The 26,387-nt window shown below is 43.3% G+C and overlaps 1 protein-coding gene across 7 annotated transcripts in view; it reads right to left on the bottom strand.

Moving 5' to 3' along the window:
- Positions 1–607: 607 nt before the first annotated feature.
- Positions 608–26,387, bottom strand: part of PASK (PAS domain containing serine/threonine kinase) — a 76,380-nt gene continuing 50,600 nt past the window's right edge. For all 7 annotated transcript variants that reach the window (XM_077291016.1, XM_077291015.1, XM_077291019.1 and 4 more), the window contains 9 exons: positions 22,687–23,666; positions 14,709–14,887; positions 8,904–9,071; positions 7,403–7,528; positions 6,578–6,712; positions 5,491–5,690; positions 4,464–4,597; positions 3,453–3,605; positions 608–1,883 (listed from right to left, as the gene is read on the bottom strand). In XM_077291016.1, coding sequence (XP_077147131.1) covers positions 1,810–1,883; positions 3,453–3,605; positions 4,464–4,597; positions 5,491–5,690; positions 6,578–6,712; positions 7,403–7,528; positions 8,904–9,071; positions 14,709–14,887; positions 22,687–23,666 — 2,149 coding nt within the window. In that variant the 3' untranslated portion in view covers positions 608–1,809. The remainder of the gene's footprint in view (positions 1,884–3,452; positions 3,606–4,463; positions 4,598–5,490; positions 5,691–6,577; positions 6,713–7,402; positions 7,529–8,903; positions 9,072–14,708; positions 14,888–22,686; positions 23,667–26,387) is intronic.

Below are 26,387 nucleotides of genomic sequence, written 5' to 3'. Positions count from 1 at the left end.
GACATACAATGGCACTGGTTAGCCATATACTGACTGCCAAGCGCAATCCTGTTCTGATCTCCATTATCTGTGATATGCCATGTTTGCAAGCCAATAAAGGGAATCTGTCGGCAAGTTTTTGCTAAGTAATCTGACAGCAGTATGATGTAAGGAAAGAGACCCTGATTCCAGCAATATGACACTTAGTTTACTGATTGCAGCAGTTGTTATAGTATAGCAGTTTTTTTCTCTGCTGCAGATCTAGGAATACTGAGCCCTGTATAACCCTGCCCACAGCACTGATTGGCAGCATTCGGCGGTGGGGGCATGGTTACACAAACCAATTGACTAGGAGGCATGAGACAGCTAGTCCTGTAGTGATAATCTCCTGTTGATAAAACACTGATTTTATTGAAACAACAAAACACAGCCTGGTAAGTGACACATCACTGGAATTAGGGTCTCCTTCTCCACATCATGCTGCTCTCCGATAACTTAGCAAAAACCTGCTGACAGATTCCCGTGAAGATCATAAATGGAGTCCACACTTTGTTGCAATAATGCTTCACAACCGATTGAGATGAAAGTGTGCCAGAATTAGGATGACACAAAAATCAGAGCAGTAGGATCTCCCCCAATCGGCCTGGACCTGTACTGTAATGGCACTCTTTATTGCTGTTTGAGTGCACTTCCATTTCACTTTGTGACTACAACACAGATAAATAGAATCAAACACATATTTTCTCACAAGTCAATGTTGTAGCTATGGTCAGTAAACCAGATAACCTGGATAAATAATGTAAAATACGTGTGCATAAGCTGCCAAGAGTGATAAAATATAAAAACATTTAGAGTTCAACTGGTTAACAACAAATGCTTACCAGGTCTAACAATATAAAACAACACCTAAAAATATAGATAGCTTTCCATATGGAAATTACAAAAAAAAAAACCATACATGAAACAAGTCAATAAATCATGAATCTAATGTCCGGTATACAAAATTTGGCACCAACTTTTCACATTGTCACCTGCAAAGTCTTAGCACCCACTTTGAGTGAAGATTAGTACCTTGTAAGGTCCAAAGCCACTTATTCTGCAAAGGTACAGCAATCTTCTCCAGGTCTGTATTCATCCAGAGTTTAGTAATACTCCATTGCAGGTAATGCTAAGGACAATATATTATGGCATTCGGACATTAGAGCTAACGGTAAAGTAATGGCTTCTTGGCACCAACACCGAGAAGGTGGCTTATTCAGATTTTATCGTATACCTAGACGTGGAGAAAGTGCTTATAAGTGTGAGATTTCTCCACCAACAAATAGAAAGGAACATGAAAAAAGTGCGGAATAACATTTCCTGTCCCCCAAAACGAGAAAACAATGGGGTCCTATGTACAGTTCAAAAGCTAAATGATTGCAGCCAATTCATTCCTACTTGGAAAGCCATGAGAAATGCTGCAGTGGGCTCTCAACTATTGGAGACCCCCTTTTTTTTCCACTTTTCTGAATTAAAAAAATGGAGTCTTATTTGGAGCAATTTTACTCCATTAAATGCTCATTGCTATCATGACGGTATTCTAAAGCACAAAGGGCTGGAGGCCACTGGACTGCCAGAAATGATCGCCCGGATTGCACACTGGTGGGCCCTAACACACGCAGATGAGGAGCGCTGGATCCAACAGCTGATTGCTTCAGATTGTCTGTGGTTGTGCTCGCACAAGGAAATCTGGGTAAGGTCTTGAACTTTTTCTGGTTTTCTTTTTGTGTAACTGAGACAAGAGCAAGCAGTATTTCTTCATTTCTTCTTGTACGTCCATTGGAGACGTAATCACTCTGCTTCCTTTACAACTTCCCCGCTATAATCAGAGCTATGGCTGCCGGGGATCGGCTTCAATCCTTCATCTGTAAAACACAAATGCAAAAAAAGAAAAGTTTTTATTAAAACCTTCTGAAGATTAAAATACAGAGATTTTAGGATCTTGGAGGATTTTTTCCCTAAATGCATTTAGAACATATCGGGGATCAATTAAATGAATGCATCCATCCTAAAGATATGGCATATCACTAGGGTCAGCTGTGCAAGCGGCGAACTGAAAAGAGGACACCACACCATGCTCATTATTCTCAGAAATGGCAGGAGACTCCAAACAAAGTGATCGCATACACTAGCTATAGTTAGGAGATTGGAAAGCCCCTTTCAAAGGAATCTGTCTGCAGTTTTTTTTTTTTATGTAATCTGATAGCAGCACAATGTAGGGGCCGAGACTCTTATTCCAGCGATGTGTCACTTGTTGTTCTGCATGCTGTCATTTTGATACAATCACAGTTTTATCAGCAGAGCTCAAATGCTTAACTGTGTATAACCCTGCCCACACCACAGGTTAGAAGCTTTCTGTGTACACTGTGCAGCATAGCCAGTAAGCTACTAATCAGTGGTGGGTTACACAGAGCAGTTGACTAGGAGGCACTAGACACCTAGTCCTGTAGTGATAATTTCCTGCTAATAAAATGCTAATATTATTGACAAAGCAACACACAGCCCAGTAAGTGACACATCACTGGAATCAGAGCCTCAGCCCCTACATCATGCTGCTGTCAGATTACATAAAACATTGCGCATTTGGCATGTAATCTGTAGTATGATCAGACCATGTTCCTGCACGGTCAGACACAGCCATTACACAGTACAGGCACATTTGTAAGATTATGTCAGCACAGGAACCTTTTTTAAAACCCATCCAATTGTGGAATTTATTATTATTCCAAGTTCTATTGATTAAAATTAACTTTGTTTGTGGGAAAATCTAGTTAAGAATCGCCTTTCTTGCATCTAGAAAGGCCTGTTGTGTAGGACTCAGTGTAGGAAACTCAATATCAGATAGGTAATCCAAGCAGCCTGAAATATCAAATTCCCCTCTAGAGCAATACAACTCTTTATAATAATCATGAAAACACTGAAGTATATCGTTTGTAGAGGTCACTATTGCTCCATCTGATTTTCGGATAAGAATTGCCTTTCTTACCGGACAGCAACCACGGCATCCTTTGATCAGCCAACCTGGTGCGACAGCAAATGTGCATCGTGCTGCAACAATAATGTGACGCCAGAACGGCTAATCAAACGAAGAGCCGCGGATGCCGTCGAGACAGAGGCTGTTCTCTGGGCTTCCGTCCTACAGTCACAAATTACTGAAGTGGCCGATGTCCCGGGTCCTGCGAATCAAATAGTACCAACTCTAATAATCACATGTTCTAAACTTAATAAGCAATGAACAGTAAATCCCCAACATAAGCAAATAGAAGTACAAACAGAATCAATATAGTTTCTTATAGAGGTATCTGTATCGTATATATCTAAAATACAAATGATATTTTTTATTAAAACCCCCTGCATTGTGTATGTGAATATACTGCTGTACAAAAGATGGACCTTATCAGATGAAAGAAAAAAAAATAATTATATTTACTCACCAATTTGGGTGCAAGCGGGTGGATACACCTCCTCCCAGGTATATTCGGCAAGGTTGACGGGCTGCGTCACCCAAAGGTCCCTGAGGAGTTCATCCAGAGTCATACGTATCTCCGGATCACGGTGAAGAAGGCCAGAGACAAGATCATGTAGTTCTGAAAGGCAAAATAATTAGATATTAAAATATCTCTCCAGACAGCCCTATTTCCAGTAGATTATATAGGACTCGGCCAATGTGACAGACACTAGGATGGATTTTTGATAAATTCTGGATAATCAAAGTCTGGAATGGGGAGAAAAATGAATGCCCTAAAAGTAGGGGTGTCTGCTGTGGGTACAGTTCTTTTCAGGCACTCCTGTTCTCAAGTTCGTAAATTGCTTTAATTAGTCAGCATGAAAATAAGCAAGTTTGCAATTGGCTTGCTTTTTCTAATCTGCTGTTATTCTCCTGCAATGAGAGCCTTTATCTTTCATAGCGTACAGCTGGTTCCCATGGCGCTTGGCCACTAGAGCTTGTCCAGACAGTGCACAGTAGTAACATTCCAGGAGATGGGTTAACTCTAAACATCCCAGTCAGCTCTCTGCAGTCTATTGATCTTCAGTTAGATGCTCTCACCTTCTGAAAAGATGCAGTTATAAATCAGTTAACATGCAGAATTCACAGAAGGTCTTCTAATCCTGGCTCTTGCTGTCTGGAGCGGTTTGCTTGTACAAACGCCCTGTTATCTCTATGTGTGAATACACTGATAGCTGTGTACCCAGGACAAACCACTGATAGCTGAATGTGTTACATCAGAACTTGTGCTGAGTGCTATACTATTCACCAGAACTGTCACTCAAGTAGGAGGGCCCCGCCTGCTAGAAACCAGAAAGTGTGGAGACTGTAAGGAGACTGTAAGGAGACTGCATAGCTCTGAGCTGCTCAAGGCACAACTTGGGAATAACCATTTAAAAGCAGCAAACATATCTGCAATATAGAAACGCTATTCCTATGACTAGGAAAGGCTTCAAACCTTGAGAAACCGAGAATGGAGGATTCAGCTCTGCGTCCAGTATCTCTTCCACCTCACAAAAAGGATTCTCTCCAAATATCAATGTGTACAGAGTCACCCCAAGAGACCACATTTCCAGTTCTGGGCCTGGATACCTGAAAATGAAGCAGACTGGAATGAACGGGCAGATTCGTACAGTAAATGTTATTAATAACAATAATAATAAAGAAAATAAAAGAACATACAATAGACATACAGAAATTGTAGATGGCACATAACAATAACAACATTTAACAGCTGCAATTGTACTAGATTCCACTTACAATTGTCCAGTGAGAATAACTACACAGAAAATATTTTCAGTGTAAGGCTGAAATCAGACATCTGTGAAACATAGTCCATGTGCAGACTGTGATGTATGGACCGGCTGCGGAATAATGGCTATATTCCTGCCTGATATTACACCAGATGAGGCGATTTTCTGCATATAATATTAGTAAAAAACTAACGTGAGCAAATTGACAATAGAGGACAATATAATCTTATGCAAATGTAACTAAATTACACATGAAACAAAAGATAAGCCCCTGTTCAAAACCAATATGTGTCCAAATGTACCACGGTTGGTGATGGCTAGTCCGAGGACTGTATGAAAATATAGGAATTTTCAATAAAATGTTATTATAATAATTCCATTCAATTTGCTAATGAGGAAAAAGCCAGAAAAGAATCTCAGCTTCCAGATATCAAGAGTTCATGGTTTTTGCTGGACTTTCGTTTTAATGGGTTTGTACCTTTTTGCACCTTTAATTTGCAGGCCCCCTAATAGTAAACTGACAAGCGATGTTTGGTACATTGTGTAGCTTCACTTTATGCTAGGATTTAGCCATCGTTTGGTTTTATGCACAAGAATCGGTTGTTCCGGCTCATTGTTCTACTATGGGCAAACTTTAATGAAGCGGTACAATAGGTGGGGTCTGCGCAAACCTCTGGTGGATTTATAAAGCCGCAATAATAACAAGTGAAATCCAAAATCGAACAGACGTACGGATTGCCGAGCAGCACTTCTGGCGCACAGTATTCAGTGGTGCCACAAAACGTGGAGAACAGCTTCCCGGGCTGCAAACGAGCTGCAGATCCAAAGTCGACCAGCTTTATCGTGAAGTCAGGAGCGATGATAATGTTTTCATCCTTAATGTCACGGTGCAGAATAGAGTGACTATGTAGATAACCCACTGCCGACACCAGCTGGAAGCACAACAAAAATACAAGTTAGAACCTAAAATAAAAAAAACTAAATAAATAACTTTTCCCTGGGGGACACAGGAAAATCACAGGAAGGCAGTGGACTTGTTTTTTTGAGCCAAGTCTTCGCTTCCACTTGGGTTGCCAATACTGTTATTGCCAGTACACAAGCGCCAGGGCATCCTATCTGGGGCTCCTACAACGCGAGAAAAGGGACTTTACAGTAACAAAAATCCTGTTACGTATGAAAGGAAAAGGTGCAACATTGAAAAAATTATTATTTTTGGCACCAAATACATGCATTTTAGTAGGAATTCCATAATTATAAGGGTTGTCCACCACTTTTTTTTTTTTTTTAAACAGTTATCTCCACTCAGTCTTCTGCTTTCCATGAAATCTTACACTATATTGCAATGCTGCATTATAGGTAGAGAGAAACTTTTACAAGTGTTCGGCTATGTGCACACGTTGCGGAAAGGTGTGTGGATTTTTCCGCACTGATTTTGGTAAATCCGCACTTCGGACTTACTGCAGAATTATCTCGGTTTTTGTGCGGATTCCACCTGCAGTTTTACACCTGTGGATTCCTATTATGGAGCAGATGTAAACCGCTGCGGAATCCGCACAAAGAATTGACATGCTGCGGAATAAACAATGCAGCTTTTTCGCGCGTTTTTTTCCGCAGCATGTGCACTGCGGATTTTGTTTTCCATAGGTTTACATGGTACTGTAAACTCATGGAAAACTGCTCCAAAATCCACAACGTGTGCACAAACCCTAAGAAATCTGAGCGAGAAGCCCACACATCCACTGACTAATGTCTTCTCCTACATCTTACCATAAATGAAGTCTCTTCATTCATTTAGAACAGACTCTACAGAGGACCTCACCTGTCGAAAGATGTAACTGGCCAGAGGTTCATCCAAATTCGGCTGATTGTCAATGAAGTCAAAGAGGTCAAGTGCATCACCGTGGAGCTCCATCACAAGCTGAAAGAACTTGTCATTCTCAAACACGCCAAGGACCTGGGATGCAATAATCACAGTAAAGAATCACTTATACTACACTGGAGGTGTTCTCAATATATTGTGTCTGCACTAAACTGTTTTTTCTTTCCATCAATTTACAAGGACGGAAGAACCATAACGTTGTGGCATAAGTTTTTAGATGTGAGGAAGGTCACATCACAGGTTGGACTTTCTCTGTCCAATGTTCTGCCAAGACTCCAATGATGTTCCTTCCTATGAACTCCATCATTCAATGACATCTCTTATGCTTCGTCACCCTAAACTACCGGATAGTGACCACAGAGACTGAAGGTGGCTTGTTATGACATGTTATGTGACCATGAAGACTCAGTCATTGTAACTGAAGAAGGGAGACAACAAGAGAGTCCAATGCTCCACAACTGACAGGTCATAAAAAGAGTCATAATCCCAAATCGCCTTATTGAAACAAGCAAACAATAGCTCCATTATCCTAACCCAATATATTCTAGATGTAATAATGATAATATAAGCAAATACCTCCAATTAGCAATGTAGTATAGTTCTTCTAATTTGCTTACCCCATGTGCAGGGCATTGCAGAAGCTTAGGTATCCATAACAAATCCCTACATGGGTGGCCATAACCATGGATAGCTAAGCTAACTACTACTATCACACTACATCCTGGGATAGGATCTTAGAGATGGGAACACTCTTCTAATACTCACCATGATGATATTGGGGTGTTGTAATCTGGATAAAATAGCAATTTCTTGTGTAACTCTCCCAAGCTCAGGATCCTGGACCCAGCAGTCATCCAGCACACGATCCTTACGGATAAATTTCACTACAACCTGTTGTAACAGAAAGACACTTTTGTAATTATATTACGTAAGCTCAGCAGGCAGGACGGGGGTCTGGGGATCCCCAATTGAGGAAATGCCGTCTGCACACAAACCAATAACTCCTGGAAATATCAAGCAATGTTCTCAGTGGGATTTAATAATGAATCTAAGCAGTCTACAGTTGTAGAGCGTGCACTGCCTCTTCCTGAAAGCCCGGCTACGTGCAGCGCACCATCATCACTGTGGGGGGTCTCAACATGTTCTTCATCCATGTGCCAACATGACAAGGTCATGTCTGACCAATTCTTAGACTGTTTGCGATTTTTCATAATGAAAGGTTACATGTTCTCTCAACTGCTCAAAAGGGCTTGTTCAGCCTTAGGCTACAAGTCTGTAGTTACTCTGTGATTGCAGACTTGTGAATCCTCACAAAGTCTTGCGAAGTTGCTCCAATGCCGCCACCAGTAACGAGGGGGATGCGTGACCTAAAGTATGTGGTTTGCATACATGTAGTGACATGCAGACTAGACATGAACAATCTCGCTCAAAGCAAATGTATTGAGCGAGACCAGGCACGTCTAGTCGGAATGTGGCCGATAGTATGCAAATCGCATACTTGTGGTCACATGACCAACTGCTCTCAGCGCTGGTACCGGAGAATCCTCACAGCCCATAGTGCTTGCAATGTAAGGATTCACAAGTCTGCAGTCACATAGAGTGACTGCAGAAGTGTAGACTGAGGCCGGACAACCCCTTTAACGATCCATGACAAATATAAAAAACATGGAGCGTGTCAGGTTGTTGGGAGAAGGCACAAGAGCTGAGCCTGTTCCACGTAGGGCACATGCCGGCTATATTATATAGCAGGAACCTAATTTTAACAGCGGCTATCAGAACTATTGCTGATACTAACCTTTTAAGTGCCACTGTTAATCACCAACAGTGGCATTTAAAAACTGTGATACAGCCCTGGTGTTCGTTCGTTTGCCCAATGACCATAACAGTAGGGACCGGCAGAAAGCTCCTGTGCCTGTGAAGTTAATGATGTGCCTGTGTTGTTCCCTACACTACATTGTAAAATGAATGGAGTCATTCAAAACTACAACCTGTACCGCAAAAAACAAGATCTTATATGTTGGAGGAATGAAAAAGTTATTGTCATTTGAAAAATGGAAGAAAAAATTGACCCACAAAAACAAAAATTGGCGACATCATTAGGGGTTACAGATATTAATCATAAAATCACAATAACATGACGGAAAGCAAGGATCAAAGGGTAATGAAAACGGCGGACCATGTCACAAATCAAAATGGTTCACAAAGCTCTAAAACGAAAATAACAGTGAGTTTACAGTAGAGAGAACGACTGCATGGAGACACTCACCTCCTTTGCATCTTCCTGGTGTTTTGCAGACCAAACAAAGCCGAAGGCTCCTTTACCGAGAGGGAACAGTGTCTCATATTGCTCCTCGTACTGACCGTCGCAGGCACCGAGCGTCTGAAGATCTTGGATTTCTGTGCAGTGTCTGGCTTCAGCGTTGCTGCGGATCAGCTGCAATGAGAAACAGTAAAATGTCCTGGACAATGAAACAAAAGAGAACATTTCTTCATCCAAAGAAGTTCTCAAGGATAAACCAGGAATATGGCCATAAAGTCCGTTCACTCATATTTAGATATACAGTGGCACGAAAACGTTTGGGCACCCCTAGTGAAAATTACTGTTATTGTGACCAGTTAAGAAAGTTGAAGATGAAACGATCTCTTAAAGGGCTAAAGATAAAGAGGACACATATATATAGTCAAATTTTAACATTTTAAAAATTTACAAAAAGGAAAATAGGCTTGTCGACGGTGAGATGGCTTTTATGCTACTTTTGATCAAAAACCGTATTACTAAGAACTTTGTGTTATTTAAATGCACTTTTGCTTTTTACTTATTTACCGTATATACTCGAGTATAAGCCGACCCCCCTAATTTTGCCACAAAAAACTGGGAAAACTTATTGACTTGAGTATAAGCCTAGGGTGGAAAATGCAGCAGCTACCGGTGAATTTCAAAATTAAAAATAGATGCTCCATACCGTTCATTATGGCCCCATAGATGCTCGACATAAAGCTGTGCCACATATAATGCTCTGCACCGTTCATTATGGCCCCATAGATGCTCCACATAAAGCTGTGCCATATATACAATGCTCTGCACAGTTCATTATGGCCCCATAGATGCTCCATAGAAAGCTGTGCCATATATAATGCTCTGCACAGTTCATTATGGCCCCATAGATGCTCCATAGAAAGCTGTGCCATATACAATGCTCTGCACCTTTGACCTTTGATTATGGCCCCATAGATGCACCACATAAAGCTGTGCCTTATATATAGTGCTCTGCACCGTTGCCCCATAGATGCTCCACATAAAGCTGTGCCTTATATATAGTGCTCTGCACCGTTGCCCCATAGATGCTCCACATAAATCTGTGCCATTGCTGCTGCTGCTGCAATAAAAAAAACAAAACACATACTCACCTCTCTTGCTTGCAGCTCCTCAGCGTCCGGTCCCGGCGTCTCTCTGCACTGACTGATCAGGCAGAGGGCGGTGCGCACACTATATGCGTCATCGCGCCCTCTGACCTGAACAGTCAGAACAAGAGGACGGGAAGACTGAGCGGCGCCCGGCGTGTGGAACGCGGACAGGTGAATATGTAATACTTACCTGCTCCCGGCGTCCCGCTCCTTCCCCCGGACAGCTGGTCTTCGGTGCCGCAGCCTCTTCCTCTGTCAGCGGTCACCGGCACCGCTGATTAGAGAAATGAATTATGCGGCTCCGCCCCTATGGGAGGTGGAGCAGCCTATTCATTTCTCTAATGAGCGGTCCCATGTGACCGCTGAACAGGGGAAGAGCTGCGGCACCGAAGACCGTGGGACGGGCAGGGGGAGCGCCAGGAGCCCCGGAAGCAGGTAAGTATGCCTCAGCGCCCTCTCCCCATCACCCACCGACCGTGACTCGAGTATAAGCCGAGGGGGCACTTTCAGCCCAAAAATTTGGGCTGAAAATCTCGGCTTATACTCGAGTATATACGGTAGTTACAGCAGGGTTTTTGCTCATTTTTGCACTCTGTGCAAGCTGGGGTGTGGCCTCCCTCTCCTGAGCTGGATCTTACATTTAAAGGGAACCTGTCACCACCAAAATCAATGGTGAGGTAAGCCCACCATCAGGGGCTTATCTACAGCATTCTGTAATGCTGTAGATAAGCCGCTGATGTTACCTGAAAGAGGAGAAAAAGACGTTTGATTATACTCACCCAGGGGCGGTCCCTCTCCGATGGGTGTCTCAGGTCCGCTCCGGCGCCTCCCATCTTCATTCCATGACGTCCTTTTCTTGTCTTCACGGCGCAGGCGTACTTTGTCTGCCCTTTGTCTGAGGGCAGAGCAAAGTACTGCAGTGCGCAGGCGCCGGAAAGGTCAGAGAGGCCCGGCGCCTGCGCACTGCAGTACTTTGCTCTGCCCTCAATAGTTCAGACAAAGTACGCCGGAGCTGGAGCGTGAAGACCAGAAGAGGACGTCATGGAATGATGATAGGAGGCGCCGGAGCGGACCTGAGACACCCATTTGACCAGACCGCAGCGGGACCGCCCCTGGGTGAGTATAATATAACCTCTTTTTCTCCTCTTTCAGGTAACATCGGGGGCTTATCTACAGCATTACAGAATGCTGTAGATAAGCCCCTGATGACGGTGAGCTTACCTCATCATCGATTTTGGGGGTGACAGGTTCCCTTTAAAGGCTTCCCCAGGCTGGTGTCCACAGGTCGGGACCCGGTCCTTTTGTCTGCCCTTATTCACACACTGAGGTCAACTCTGACACATGGTAAGGTTTTTAATATTAGACAGTGTAGGACAGTCCCGATCAGTGCACCTTGAAGACGGTGAGATGGCTTTTATGCTTTTTTTGATCAAAAACAGTATTACTAAGAACTCTGTGTTATTTAAATGCACTTTTGCTTTTTACTTATTTAGTTGCAACAGGGTTTTTGCTTATTTTGTTTCTTGTAGGTTCTGTATGCTTTATGGCCAATGTGAACATGCGTTTATGTGCTGCATGTATACCAACTTAAACCAAGCTCAATTTTTGTGATTTTTCAGTTAAGAAAGTTGAAGATGAAATGAACTCTTAAAGGGCTAAAGATGAAGAGGACACACAAATAGTCACATTTTTACGTTTTAAAAATTTACAAAAAGGAAAATAGGCTGATGCAAAAGTTTGGGCACCTTGGAGATTTGTGCGCTCAGATAACTTTGACCAAGGTTTCAGACCTTAATTAGCCTTACGGTTATGGCTTGTTCAGTAATCATTGTTAGGAACAACTATATGATGCAAATTTACCAGCTTTATAAAAAAAACCCTGCCTCCTGTACCCTTGTGCCAAAAGACGTTCAGAAAGATTTAGCCTACTCTGAAATAGTTGTACATTGGTATACTGTTCAGAGAAACCAGCACAAATATGGCCTTTATGGAAGAGTCATCAGAATAAAAACTCTCCGGCATTTGCACCATAAAATTCAGTGTCAGAATTATGCAAAAGAACATCAAAAGAAGCCTGATAAATTTTGGAAACAAGTCCTGTGGACTAATTGGGTTAGAGCAGAACTCTTTGGCCACAATGATCAGAGGTATGTGTGGAGAAAAAAGGACACATAAATTCAGGTAAAGAACATCTCGCCAACCATTAATTAAGCATGGGGGTGGGTGAAACATGCTTTGGGGTTGTGTTGCAGCCAATGGCACAGGGAACATTTCACGGAGGGAAGAATAGATTCAAAGAAATGTTAACAAGTCCTTTATGCAAAACATCATCTGTAAAAAAAGCTGAAGATGAAAAGATGAAGAGGATGGCTTCTACAAATTAATAATGTTCCTAAACACATGTCAAAATCCACAATAGACTACCTCAAAAGGCGCAAGCTGAAGGTTTTACAATGGCCCTCACAGTCCCCTGATCTGAACCTAATTGAATATCTGTGGCTAGACCCCAAAATAGCAGTGCATGCAATAAAACCCAGGAATCTTACAGAACTGGAATAATTTTCCAAGGAAGAATGGATGAAAATCCCTCAAACAAGAATTGAAAGACTCTTGTCTGGCTACAAAAAGCGTTTACAAGGTGTGATACTTGCAGAAGGGGGCGCTACTAGGTACTAACTCAAACTTTTGTATTTACCTAGTTTCCTTTTTGTAATTTTTAAAATGGAGAAGATGAAAATACGTACCGTATTTTATGCTTTGTAAGACGCACTTTATTTCCCCCAAATTTGGGGGGGAAATGTGGGTGCGTCTAACAAAGCGGATATACCGCTTACCATTACAGGCTGGGATGAGGGGGTGTCCGCCGCTGCTACCGCCCGCCGCCGCTGTCGCCCGCCGCCGCTGTCACCCGCCGCCACTGCCGGGGTTGTCCGCTGCTGCCCTGGGTGATGCTGGAGGCTCCGGTGCTGCGGGGGGCTCTGGCGACATTTTGTGAAAGACCAGAGCCCCCCGGCAGTTCGTCCATGCGTTCTAGTCTATTATGACTAACTCCTGGAAAATGGCCGCCGGAATCTCGGGAGATGAGATTTCAGCACTGAGATCTCATCTCTCGAGATTCCGGCGGCCATTTTCCCGGAGTCAGTCATACAGGAACGCATGGACGAACTGCTGGGGGCTCTGGTCTTTCACAAAATGTTGCCAGAGCCCCCCGCAGCACCGGAGACAGCCCTGGAGACAGCCCTGCAGCACCACAGCCCCCTGTAGCACCAGAGCCCCCTGCAGCACCAGAGCCCCCTGCAGCACCAGAGCCCCCTGCAGCACCAGAGCCCCCTGCAGCACCAGAGCCCCCTGCAGCACCAGAGCCCCCTGCAGCACCCCTCATCCCAGCCTGCAGCACAGCAGCCCCCATGCAGCACCGAAGCCCCCCTGCAGACCCCATCATCCCAGCCTGCAGCAATGCTCCACTCCTGCCTCCAGCAACGACCCTGGGACCCTGATCCACCGCAGCCACAACCCCTGGTAAGCAATAAGACGCATGGATTATAAGAAGCCCCCTCAATTTATTAAAAAAAGTTTTTTCCTATTTTTCTCCTCAAAATTTGGGGTGCGTCTTATAATCCGGAGCGTCTTACAAAGCGAAAAATACGGTATATCTTTTTTGCCTAACATACAAAGGAAACGTGTCATCTTTAACTTTAGGCCTTTTAGAGATCATTTCATCTTCAACTTGATTAACTGCTCACAATAATAGTAATTTTGACCATGGGCGCACAAACTTTTCCATGCCACTGTATATGTATATGGCGTGAGCTGCCTAATACAGGACTGCAGGAGTATATTATAATGGCCATATGTCATTGCATCCCTTCCCATCTAATGAGGACATGACTCTGCTGAACCTGTCTACGCAACCGCAAAGCTTAGCTATGAAACTTCGTAAATGTCAGCCTACTGTGTGTTCTCTAGGTCATCAGTACGTTAGTTCAGAACAACGACTTCTTTAAGTGATTCCTTAATTTTATAAAAAAAGAATCAACATAGAAAACTATCTGTACCTAAGACTGCTGTGCATATTTTATGAAAATACAGTGGCGACAAAAAAAATCTTTCCATGTAAAATCTGCGTCATGATTTCATTTCTTAAAATGTGCACACAATGGGGGAGATAATGAAAACTGACTTAGCAAAATAAAAATACTAATTAATACAAATTAATGACTAAATAATAATTGTAATGAAATATCCACAATAAAACCAATGTTAAGATTTTGTTGTTTCATTGATCTTGCAAAGATTTTTCTTGTCGACACTGTATACACTTGCAAACTGCTTTGCACCCAAATATGCACATAAAGGAACCGCATGTGAACAGTTATCAGAAAATACATATACGGTACTAGTATATTCTGTAGTAGAGACATGAAGATGTGGTCTCACCACTCGCTGTCACAGCCAAAGCATTACTCCAGTCATCAGACATGTGCAGGAGGCTCCGCTGCGGTAGTAACGCTGCACAGTGTCACTATTATTATTATTATTTATTTATATAGCACCATTAATTCCATGGTGCTGCACTACTACACTAGTCATTTGGTTGGCATAGATGCATGAATCATCGTAGCCCTTGTCTTAGTCTCTAGATGGTTTAATAAGTGTTGGCACCCACCTCTCCAAGACTGCGCTCAGACTGCTCCAGAAGGGACTGCGATGAACTAGCCAAACTGGAGAGCAGGAGTCGAGTTCTGGCAATTGCTTCTCTCTGTCCTTGCATCATATCTTTACAAACCCACACATTGAACAATGGTAAGCCAGAGCAGCACGCAGCATGCACTTCCAGCTGAATATCTGCAGCTCACCAAAAAAAAAACACACAAAAAAACAAATTTAATAAGCATCATGTCTACTTTTTTTTCATAAGAAAAGCATTGACTTTTTAAAAATTATGCTGGAAAGTGAACCCTGTAAGGCTGCTCACATCAGTAGAACATCTATTCTACAGCGATGGCTGATCAGTCATCTGTCGGATCCCACTGACTTACAACTGGGTCACCCAGGACTCCAACATGTCTAAGCCGAAGAGCAGAGTTGGAGGCTTTTCTATTGTTGCTTTTATAAATTCAGACATCCCGACAGAAAGAACAAAAACTGTGAACAGGGATTTTCATTTTTAAATGGAATCTGTCAACATTGCAGCATTTGCTGTGTAATCTGAGAGCAGCATGATGAAGGGGCAGAGAACAGAGATGCAATCAGTGCTTTATCAGGAGAGGATCAATACAGGACTAGGTGTCTGGTGCCTCCTGGTCCAACCATGCTCCCACCACTGATTAGAAGATATCGGTCAATATACGGTGTAGACAAAAAGCTGCCAATCAGTGGTGTGGGCGGGGTTACCTGGGCTCAGCATTCCGAGCACTGCTAGGTCTGCAGCAGAGAAATTGTGATTGTATGAAAATAACCACAAGCAGATCAGCAGATGATACATTGAAATCAGTCTTTCTGCCCTTACATAATACTGCTCTCAGATTACACAGCAAAACCTGATTGATTCTATTTAAAGGGGAAGCGATACGCAACTTTACATTTTATGACAGCCCTGATTAATCAAAGATTTTATTCCAAATTTCTGTCGTAAAGAAGTTGCAATATTTTTGAACAATGCAAAAAATGTTGAGACTTTTGGTGTTTTTACATCATTCTCGCCCAGCTCTGATAAATTGGGTGCAGCTGCGGTGGGAATGGAGAGTAGCAAACCCGGATTGTCAAATTCAAGACAAACTGCTGCGTTTTTTAGGCCACAAATCTTAAGGTACCTTCACACGAAACGACTTTGTAACGATATCGCTAGCGATCTGTGACGTTGCAGCGTCCTGGCTAGCGATATCGTTTAGTTTGACACGCAGCAGCGATCAGGATCCTGCTGTGATGTCGCTGAATAAAGTTCAGAACTTTATTTGGTCGTCCGATCGCCGTGTATCGTTGTGTTTGACAGCAAAAGCAACGATACCAGCGATATTTTACACTGGTAACCAGGGTAAACATCGGGTTACTAAGCGCAGGGCCGCGCTTAGTAACCCGATGTTTACCCTGGTTACCAGTGTAAAATGTAAAAAAAAAACCAAACACTACATATACTCACCTTCGCATCCCCCGCCGTCTGCTTCCCACACTGACTGAGCGCCGCAAAGTGAAAGTGAAAGCACAGCACAGCGGTGACGTCACCGCTGTGCCCTGCTACTGCCGGCCCTCAGTCAGTCAGTCAGTCAGTGCAGGAAGCGGACGCCGGGGGACGCGAATGTAAGTATGTACGGTTTTTTTTTTTTTTACATTTTACGCTGGTAACCAGGGTAAACATCGGGTTACTAAGCGCGGCCCTGCGCTTAGCAACCCGATGTTTACCCTGGTTACCCGGGGACCTCGGCATCGTTGGTCGCTGGAGAGCGGTCTGTGTGACAGCTCTCCAGCGATCAAACAGCGACGCTGCAGCGATCGGCATCGTTGTCGCTATCGCTGCAGCGTCGTTTCGTGTGAAGGTACCTTTACTCCAGTCCCTGGAGTAAGATTTGTGGTGAGGTGGATGCCACTTCACGCCTTGCTTGATTCACAGGCGTGGGTTTCTTAATGAATCAGGCGCCTTGCACTCCACCCCATCCCCTCATCAAAATCAGAGTGGAAAAAATAATTTTTGTATTTACTATGAAATCCCTTTCTGGTAGCTTTTATTGGGGGACACAGGAGACCACGGTGTACGCTGCTGCTGCCAGAAGGCTGACACGAAGTATTACAACACAAAGAAAAAAAAGTCGGCTACTCCTCCGCAGACTACACCCGCCTACTGGCAACCAAGCTATTCAGTTAGTCAGAAAAACAGTTGGAGAAGCAGAAGAAAATTACCAATACACACATGCCTAATGGGCAACAGGAACAAAAGGGTGTGTGCTGTGTTCCCCAATGAAGGTTACGAGAAAGGGCTTTTATGGTAGGTCCAAAACCCTCTTTTCTCTGGCAACTCATTGGAGAACACAGGAAACCATGGTATGTCCCAAAGCATGATCCCACTGCTGGATTACAGGGAGAAGGACGGAGCAATGGTAAAAGTATCTCTTATGAATAAGATACCACCTTGGGAAGGAAAGAGGGAACTGGATGCAAAACCAACTTGTCCAGGTGAAGCAGAAGAAACGGAGATTGGCAGCACAGAGCCGCCAGTTCTGATACTTGCCTGATGGAAGTGATAGCAATCAGAAACGCCACCTTCTGGGAAGGCCAGAGTGGGGAAATGCTGTAAATAAGATCAAAAGGAGGACACTGTAAGGTGTTCAGCACCAAATTAAGGTCCCAGGGATCCAAAGGAGGTCAGTAAGTAAGTAGGAGCAGAGTGGCCACTCCCTGAAGAAAAGTCCTGATTTGAAGCTCAGAAGCCAGATCTTTCTGAAAAATAGACATGGCCGAGATCTGGCCCTTGAGGGACCCTAGGGCTAAACCAGACTCAAGACCCTACTGCAGGAAGGCGAGGAGGAACAGGATAGAAAAAAACAAAACGGGGTGACCTCAAAACATTTGCATCAAAAGAAGAAGGCTTTCCAGGTACAACAATAGATACAAAACAGGATAGTTTCCGTGCTTTGTCTGTACAACCTGCTCATAAAAACCTGAGGATTTTAGAACTGTGGCTTCAACAACCATGCCGGTTAATTAAGCATAAAAGAATTAGAGTAGAAGAGACGACCCTGGGAAAGTAGCTCTCGTCGAGCCAGAAATCTCCAAAGGACATCTGCGGTTAACAAGTTCCGCGTACCATTATATTTTGGACCAGTCAGGGGCCATAAGACAGGAATTTCTTTTCACTTGATCTTCTTGGGCAATTTGGGCAGCAAATAAAGAGGAGGAAACAGATAAAGGAGTGGGAGTTGGGACCATGAAATCAAGGAACTTTGCAGTTATGCCTGGATGCCATCAAGTTGATGTCTGGAGTGCCCAACTGTAAGAAGATCTGATTGAATACAGTTTGATGCAGGAGCCACTCTCCTGTAGTTAATACTTTGTTACTTAGAAAGTCTATGGCCAAGTTGTATACTTCCGGAATGTGGATAACTCAGATTGCCAGAATTTTTTGTTCCGACGACTAGATAACCTGTGAGACCTTTCCCATTATTGCTAGATGACTCAAGAGTCTCTTCTTGATGGCTGATGTTCGGACATGCAGACCCTGCCAATGTAAAAGTAACAGATTAATTACTCCGAGTTCTAGGACGTTGATAGAAAGTGGAGTTTTGTAAAGCTTCTGAACGTTACGGTGCAGGGTCTGTGAAACAGTTCCCCAACCGAGAAAACTGGCTTCAGTCATCACAATAAGCCAATGAATAGGAAGGAAGGAACAACTGAGAAGAATGAGGGGAGAGTCCCACCACTAGATCTGAAACTGCCTGACGTGTGGGGAAAGAAAAATCTAGGGAAAAGATAGTCTTATCCCAATGAAAGAGCAAGGCTTGCTGTAGGATTTGGTATGGAATCAAGCAAGTGTGATCACCTCGATGGCAGCCACAATCTTACCTAGAAAGCTCATACAGAAGCATCATGGAAGGTTGCAAAGGACAGTTCAGATATTGGATGTCAAAATTTAATGCCAACATTGTCTTATGGAAGAAAAACTTTCACTAGGATGGTGGTGAACACCATTCCCAGGAAGGAGCAGAGGAAGAATCAGAAAATGTTTTGATTGGTTGACGATCCATGAATCGAGTGTGTCCAGTGTGATTTGCAGACTCTTGAGGTTCTCTGAGTAAGAGGGAGCCTTGACAAGTATGTCATCCAAATAATGAATGACCACTATCCCCTTGACATGCGAAAGAGCCTCAACAACCATGCCCTATGCCACTTAGTGAAAGTGGGATTGATTGACAGCAAAGAAGAGGAACGTCTGGTGTGCTGGAAAAATGGGAATGTGGACTTAGGCATCCTGAATGTCCAAAATCCTCTGTGTGGGGGTGCCCCATCATGAGGAAAAAATACTTGTTGCTTCTGGTCTTTAGGGACTTGGCACTGGTTATGTTGATGTCAGGATGGAGTCGGATTGATGATGGCTAGTGATGGGCTAGAGTGCTCTGATATTGTGTTATCTGAGCATGCTCAGGTGTTATCTGAGTATCTCGGGCATCCACAAGTCCCCGCGGCTGCATGTTTTGCGGCTGTTGAACAGCCGCAACACATGAGCAGATTGCCTAACAATCACTAATGATGGCCTCTCCTTTTCTTGGGGGCAGAAGGCCCTTCTTGGTGCTTGGAAAAGAACTGACAAAAGGAGTGAAACTGATGTGGATTTTAGTTGGACGAGGACTGAGTAGATCTAAGCTGTGGGAGCAGGGTGCTGTTACCACCTATGGCTCCCAAAATTATCTTTTCAACGTTTTCCCAGGACAGAGCTCCGGAAGGGAAGACTAGCAACAGATCTTTTGGGTGTGAGGTCCATATTCCAACACTTAAACCAAAGAACTTGACGGATCGCTGCAATGTTCCTTGAAACTTGAGCTGAACAGCTGGCCAAATCAAAAGAGGTGGAGCAGAGATACTTACATGGGTGAGAAATCTGATGTGCGAGGTCTGCCAATTCAGAAGTTGGAGCCCTGGATATGATGTCTTAAAACAGGTGTTTTGCCCAGGCAGTGACTGCCTTGACAACCAAGGTAGAAGCAAAAGCAGGAAACAAGGCCAAGCTTGCAGCTTCAAAAGCGAATATGGCCATGGATTCCATTCTTCTGTGAGTGGAGATCTTTAGCAAGTTTGCATCAGAGATTGGTAGGGCTGTAGTTTTTGATAACCCAGACACTGGAGTGTCCACTAAGAGTTGGACCCAGCGGCAATAAGATCCGCTGGAGAAGTGTACAAAATCTCTATGCATTTAAATCTACGGAAACGCTTTGCAGGTTGCACCCACTCCTTGGACAATACCTTGCTGAATTTGGAGCAGTTAGAAAAACGTTTGGAGGCATATCTGACCCTCTTGAAGAATACAGAGTCTGTAGGGGGTGATCTGCTTCCTTCTCGTTGATGGATAGGTTCACAGTACGTTCAACACTGACAGCCATGTAGTACTAGGGCACGCCACTCCTGACCGCAGGTGCACAAGTATGAGCCCAATCCGTAATATAATATCTACGAAGAACTTGGCACTCAATTGATGCAGAAAAAAGATAATTTATTTGCAAGCACAGTGAACATGTATGATGTTTCGGTCTCAGTTTAGACCTTCTTCAGATATACGGATTACCATAGAAGTATATAGGACTCAATGCTGAAACTATATAAAGGATACAGTGTGTCTGGAAATTGGGAACACCACTAAATAAATGGTACCTATAGAAGTCAGCATCAATTCAGTGCCAAATTCTTCATAGATATTAAAACTGTCAACCATGTCTCTCAAATTTATGGCCTAATCAGAATTCAGACCAGAGTCTGAGAATTTTGATTCGATATCTCAGGTGACAGAGCCTCTAGGGAGAAGGAGTGAGTTGATGTGTCTGGTCTAGGAGATTGAGATGAATAACTCACTCTAGGCCACTTAGACCGCTGACGTGCTCTGCCATGCTGGAGCGGAGTAGCTGGTGAGTCTGACTCACTCTGGGCAGTGGTCAGGGGGTACCTAGTGTGGTAGTAGACATGGTTATCCGGTCCATGATAGTGACCAAGGTCTGGGACACCTTGGTCAGTTCTGTTACAGACAAGGAGGATAAAAGTCAAAGCTGAGTAAAGGGAGCATTTCTCGTCACAGGCCAAGGGGGGCTCCTGTACCGGAGAAGATTTGCGCTTACATAATGCGCAGGCAAAATGTGCAACCAGCAGGCACTCGTCAGTGTGCAGGCATGATTCTCTATGAGGCCAGAGATGATGGAGGAGAGACAGAAGGAATAATAAAAGAAATAAAGGTACAGGAGAGAAAGGGGTTAATGAGGCCAGGACATAGGAGAGTCTTATTTAAGGCTTTAATGTTAATTCCCAGGGCAAATTGCCTTCCTGCCCTTGAGTCCTGGCTTCAAGTGTGCGGAAGAGTGCTGGAAGGATGGGGATGGCGATCCAAGCTAGATGGTAAGCGCTGGAAACTATGGCGTTGGCAGTGAATGGGTGCAGAGAGAGAAAATGGCCTTCCGAAAAGGAGCAGGGATACTGCAGAGCGGGAACAAAGCCAACGTGAGAGTCTTATTAGCGAAGAGATAGGGAGCACGGTCCACCAGGTGGCAACAGAAGCCCTGGACTAAATTTAATCTCCATCAGAGACACCAGGATGGCCACGAAAGGAGAGAGAAGAACTGGAAAAGACGCTGAGCCAAAAGAAACTTTGAAAAGGATAGTGGAAGATAGAAAAAAGCCAACAAAACGACATGTGAAGAACCAGAGAGGGAAAATGTCGAGCTAGGGAGTGACTGCAGCATGGGATGTAAGCTAGGAGTTAACGCTACACAGTGGGATACTGGATTAAGATCTACTCTTCTCTTGTCCTTCAGAGGCTTGATCCAGTGGTCCAGGTCTTGACCATGGTCTTCGCTCTATGCAACGCGCTAGGCTCTGGGGGGCAGGCAGGCAGGATACCAAGTGCAAGGACCGTCCGCAAAAGTACTTGAATGCCAACAGCGTTAGGAGAAGAAAAGTTCCTGCCATTCAGACGTGAGAGTATACAGCATGACCCCTGGCAAACTGCACTCTCCATCTTTTTGGTTGGGACCATACACAGGCCATTTCCCCTATATTTCCATATCTAGAGGGAAAAAAAAACAGGAAAAAATAGTAAACAACACCATTGGCAGAACTTGTCTGGAGACGTTGGACCCGTGTCTGCCTACATCGTGAAACTAAGCTAAACAATGTAGCTTAATGCCAGTAGGAGAGTGCAGCCTGCTGAGGAGGAGCCAACTTTTTTCTTTAGGTTGTAACTGTGTCAACCATTTGGTGCAGCGTACATCCGTGGCTCCCTTTGACCCCAAATGTAGCACCCGCGAAATACAGCTTTGTATGGCGGCTATTCAAATAACTGGCCATCCATGCAATTCATAATAGAAGCTGGTCTGTAATATCAAGTTTAGCTCTTACATAGCAACTATGTGTAATTTTTTAGGGTAGTTTAGAAAAGGACAGCGGACCTCAAATTTACATCTATGGGCAACAAAACTATTCTTCCAATTTGACAGTCTTGATACAATATGTCAAATACACTAACAAAACAATTGTGCACTGTAGTAAGGGTGCACTTACACTGCACAACTATAGGGAATGAGCATTCTTAGAAGCACTCGTTTCCCAATAATCAGGCAGTATAAACAGGCTGTCAATTACCTGGACTAATGAGCAAAACGTTTGTCGGTTGAAATCATCTATTGCCTGGCTTGTTCTCGGCAGCACCTTGTCCAATGTAAACAGAACCTCTGTGCTATCGAGAACAATGTCAGCCCATGTGACACTGAGTGATCTATTACAGATTGTGGTGTGTGCAGGAGAGATGTGGTCTTCCTGTCATAACAGCCTATTAAATGACCGCTGATTGTTTAATAGGCTGATCATTTAACGTTGCGGGTCATGTGATCTAAAAGAGCCCTAATTGGTATTTAAATGCAGATTATGACTTATGCCAGATAAATGACAATGCTTCTTACAAAGTCTCGAGCCGTCCCGGTGATAGCAGCTTCCAGTGAAAATTCCTTCCCTAATTTCTGAGTTTATGTATGGAGTTGAAAGCTCCCGAGCGTGGGTCTTATTGGCACATGGTGTCACCATCAGTGATTGGGTACTGCCATCTTTAACAGGAGTAGAGGTTGCATGGAAAAACTCCGTCCTTGGAGCCTGCACCTCTTCATTGTGGCCTGAAGCTTGTCCTGAAGATATATTGGACGAGTCATAAGACTCTTGGTCTGAGTAAGAGTTCCCAGAAATACGCGGTCTCAAGACTGAGGGATTGCCGGGCTCAGGCTCAATAGTATTGGATGGGACTTCATGACCAGCACATTCTTCACTATGGTCTGGATACATTACACTGGCTAATGGGGATGTATTATTCCTTGGGGATGTATTTTGTGAAGGTTGTGATTTCCCAGTGACTGGACTGCTGTGATACAATGGAGGAGGACTTGACATTACAAGTGAACTATCAAGACAGGGTGCACAAGGTTCTGTGCTAGTGCAATTACAAGGTGGGGTGCTGCTTGTGCCATCTTCATGGTTTTGGGCATTAATGGTGGGATCAGAGCCTTCAGGAAGAGCGACAGCTGGGAATACTGGAGAAGCAGGTGATGGAGCGACTTGTACTGTAACTGGCGAGGCATTGCCCATAGGAGGAGACTGTGTTTTCTTCATGGTGGAGGCACAAGTAGAAGACAAAGTGGAGTTATTTGCACAAGGTGTTGCCTGCTCACTCCGGCTGCCTGTTAAGTTCATACTTTGCAGGCAGTGGGTAAGAGGTGCCAAGTCCAGCTCCATTCCCAAGCTTGGAAGGAGGTCATGTAAGTTGCACTTTTCAGTCTCCTGACCTCGCTCCCACAGCTCATCTTGTGTAGGTGTCCCAGGTGAGAAGCAGCATGTAGGCAGATTCATCGTACAAGGGTCTCCATAGGCAGATTTATGGTGGCCACCAATTGTCCTAAGCAGGCAAAGAAGAAGGAGTCACAATGATGTCCATCACTACCATCTCACTCATCGTACATCACCTTCTCCCGTACTTTCTTATTTACATGCATAGACAGAAAACTGTATGACAACAAACTTTAGATTCATGCTCAATAGAGAGGGAAACATTTGTAATTTTGCATAAAAGAGAGCAAAATGGTCAAATCGAAGAAACCTCAGACATTTGCCAATTTACCCCGTTTACATAACTTCCTTCTGGCCCTAACATGCACATTCGGTTGAGCTGAGCGTGGATGTGTGTGTTCAGTGGGGAGTAAGGTGCTGCCAGGCTCCTCTGTCTCATCTCCAGGGAGAACAAAAAATAAAAAATAGGGTGTGGAATTTCATCATGCCAGGAGTCAGAAGGTGAGAATCTGACCAAGGAGATCACCATCGATTCAGGAAAAAAAGGATTCTTGGTCCCCATTCCCAGCACATAAGTGTTATTCTCTGTAAATCTAAACACCGCCTATTAGTAACTGTGTAATTACAATAATTTCTGTGCTCCCCTGTCACAATTTTAAATTACCACGGCACAAAAATAAAAGAAAGAGCAGATCAATCTAAAGTTACACAATATCCATAATTTTATTAATATGAAAAAAAGACGAAAACGACACACAAAAAAAGTATTAATAAAAAAAAAGTTGATGGGAGAATAAGAGGCCAATATCTAAAGATGAAATGTGATACAAATAAAGCTGCAAATAATTATATAGAAATAACCAAGAACACAATCCGGCTTGAGAACATACAGTCATATAGGCAATAATTAGTATTTACAATTCATTGTTAGTAATAAAGTGCCAATATTCAAATAAATAATGAAAGGCTTAGAAAATAAAAGATGAATGTATATCAGAATATCTACGGCTGGAAGATCCTAAAAAAAGATTTAATAAAAGCCTACGGTAATATTAGGAGAATATAGAATATCCTAAGTGCAATAGTTGAAGTAAATCACTGCTAAGACCGACAGGCTTTTATTTATTCATACAGCTGTGTATTGATATTCTTATTTACTTCCATTATTTATTAGATTTTTGTTCCAATTTATTGGCACTTTATTACAGACAATGAATTATATATGTTATGAACTGTGTTCTCAAGCACAATTGTGTCTTTGGTCTTGTCGTTATTTTTACATGTTGGTCTCTTACTGCCTAATTTTTAATCAAGTATTTTTTTCATATTAGTATTTATTTTAAATACAGGTGCTTCTCACAAAATTAAAATATCATCAAAAAGTTAATTTATTATTAATTTGTCTCTCATCTTCCTCCTGACAATACCCCATAGATTCTCTATGGGGTTAAGGTCAGGCGAGTTTGCTGGCCAATCAAGCACAGTGATACTGTTGTTTGTAAACCAGATATTGGTACTTTTGGCCGTGTGGACAGGTGCCAAGTCCTGCTGGAGAATGAAATTTCCATCTCCAAAAAGCTTGTCAGCAGAGGGAAGCATGAAGTGCTCTACAATGTCCTGGTAGACGGCTGCGCTGACTTTGGTCTTGATAAAACCAGCAGAAGACATGGCTCCCCAAACCATCACTGATTGTGGAAACTTCACACTAGACCTTAAGCAGCTTGGATTGTGGCCTCTCCGCTCTTCCTCCAGACTCTGGGACCTTGATTTCCAAATGAAATGCAAAATTTACTTTCATGTGAAAACAACACCTTGGAGCACTGAGCAACAGTCCAGTTCTTTTTCTCCTTGGCCCAGGTAAGACACTTCTGGTGTTGTCTATTGGTCATGAGTGGCTTGACACAAGGAATGTGTCACTTGTAGCCCATGTCCTGGATACGTCTGTGTGTGGTGGCTCTTGAAGCAATGACTCCAGCAGCAGTCCACTCCATGCGAATCTCTCCCCAATTTTTGAATGGCCTTTTCTTAACAATCCTTCCAAGGCTGTGATTATCCCGGTTGCTTGTGCACCTTTTTCTACCACACTTTTACCTTCCACTCATCTTTGCATTAATATACTTGGATACAGCTCTCTGTGAACAGCCAGCTTCTTTAGCAATGACCTTTTGTGGCTTACCCTCCTTGTGGAGTGTGCCAATGACTGCCTTCTGGACATCTGTCAAGTCAGCAGTCTTCCCCATGATTGTGGAGCCTAATGAAACAGACTAAGGGACCTTTTTAAATGCTTAGGAAGCCTTTGCGGGCATTTCTTGTTAATTATTCTAACTTACTGAGATAATGACCTTTGGGTTTTCATTGGCTGTAAGCGATAATCATCAACATTAACAGAAATAAACACTTGAAATAGATCACTCTGCTTGTAATGACTCTATATAATGAGTTTCACTTTCTGTATTGAAGAACTGAAATAAATTAACTTTTTGATGATATTCTAATTTTGTGAGAAGCACCTGTATTTTTTTCATATTAATAAAATGATGGATAGTGTATATATTTAGATTGTTTCCACAGTTTTTGGATGCCGGGTCATTAGTGGATTTGTTTCCATTCTGTATATCTAGGCAGCTTTTGGGGAATTTTTTTTTCTATTTATTTGATATGAAGATAGGTAGAGGCAGGTAGAAGTTGCCTGGAGACATCATTGGACTAGTCATGTTTCTCCTCATGGTCTGCAGCCGAATCTTCAAATTATGTATTCTTTGAAAATCTGCAATGTTTCAGAGTAAGACATACCTGACTGCCATGGGGCAACCAGGCTCTGATTTAAGCA

This window comes from Ranitomeya variabilis, chromosome 2 (assembly GCF_051348905.1).
Source record: "Ranitomeya variabilis isolate aRanVar5 chromosome 2, aRanVar5.hap1, whole genome shotgun sequence".
Classification (NCBI taxonomy): domain Eukaryota; kingdom Metazoa; phylum Chordata; class Amphibia; order Anura; family Dendrobatidae; genus Ranitomeya; species Ranitomeya variabilis.
Note: the sequence above shows the minus strand (reverse complement) of the source record. Positions and strands in the feature narration are given on the sequence as shown.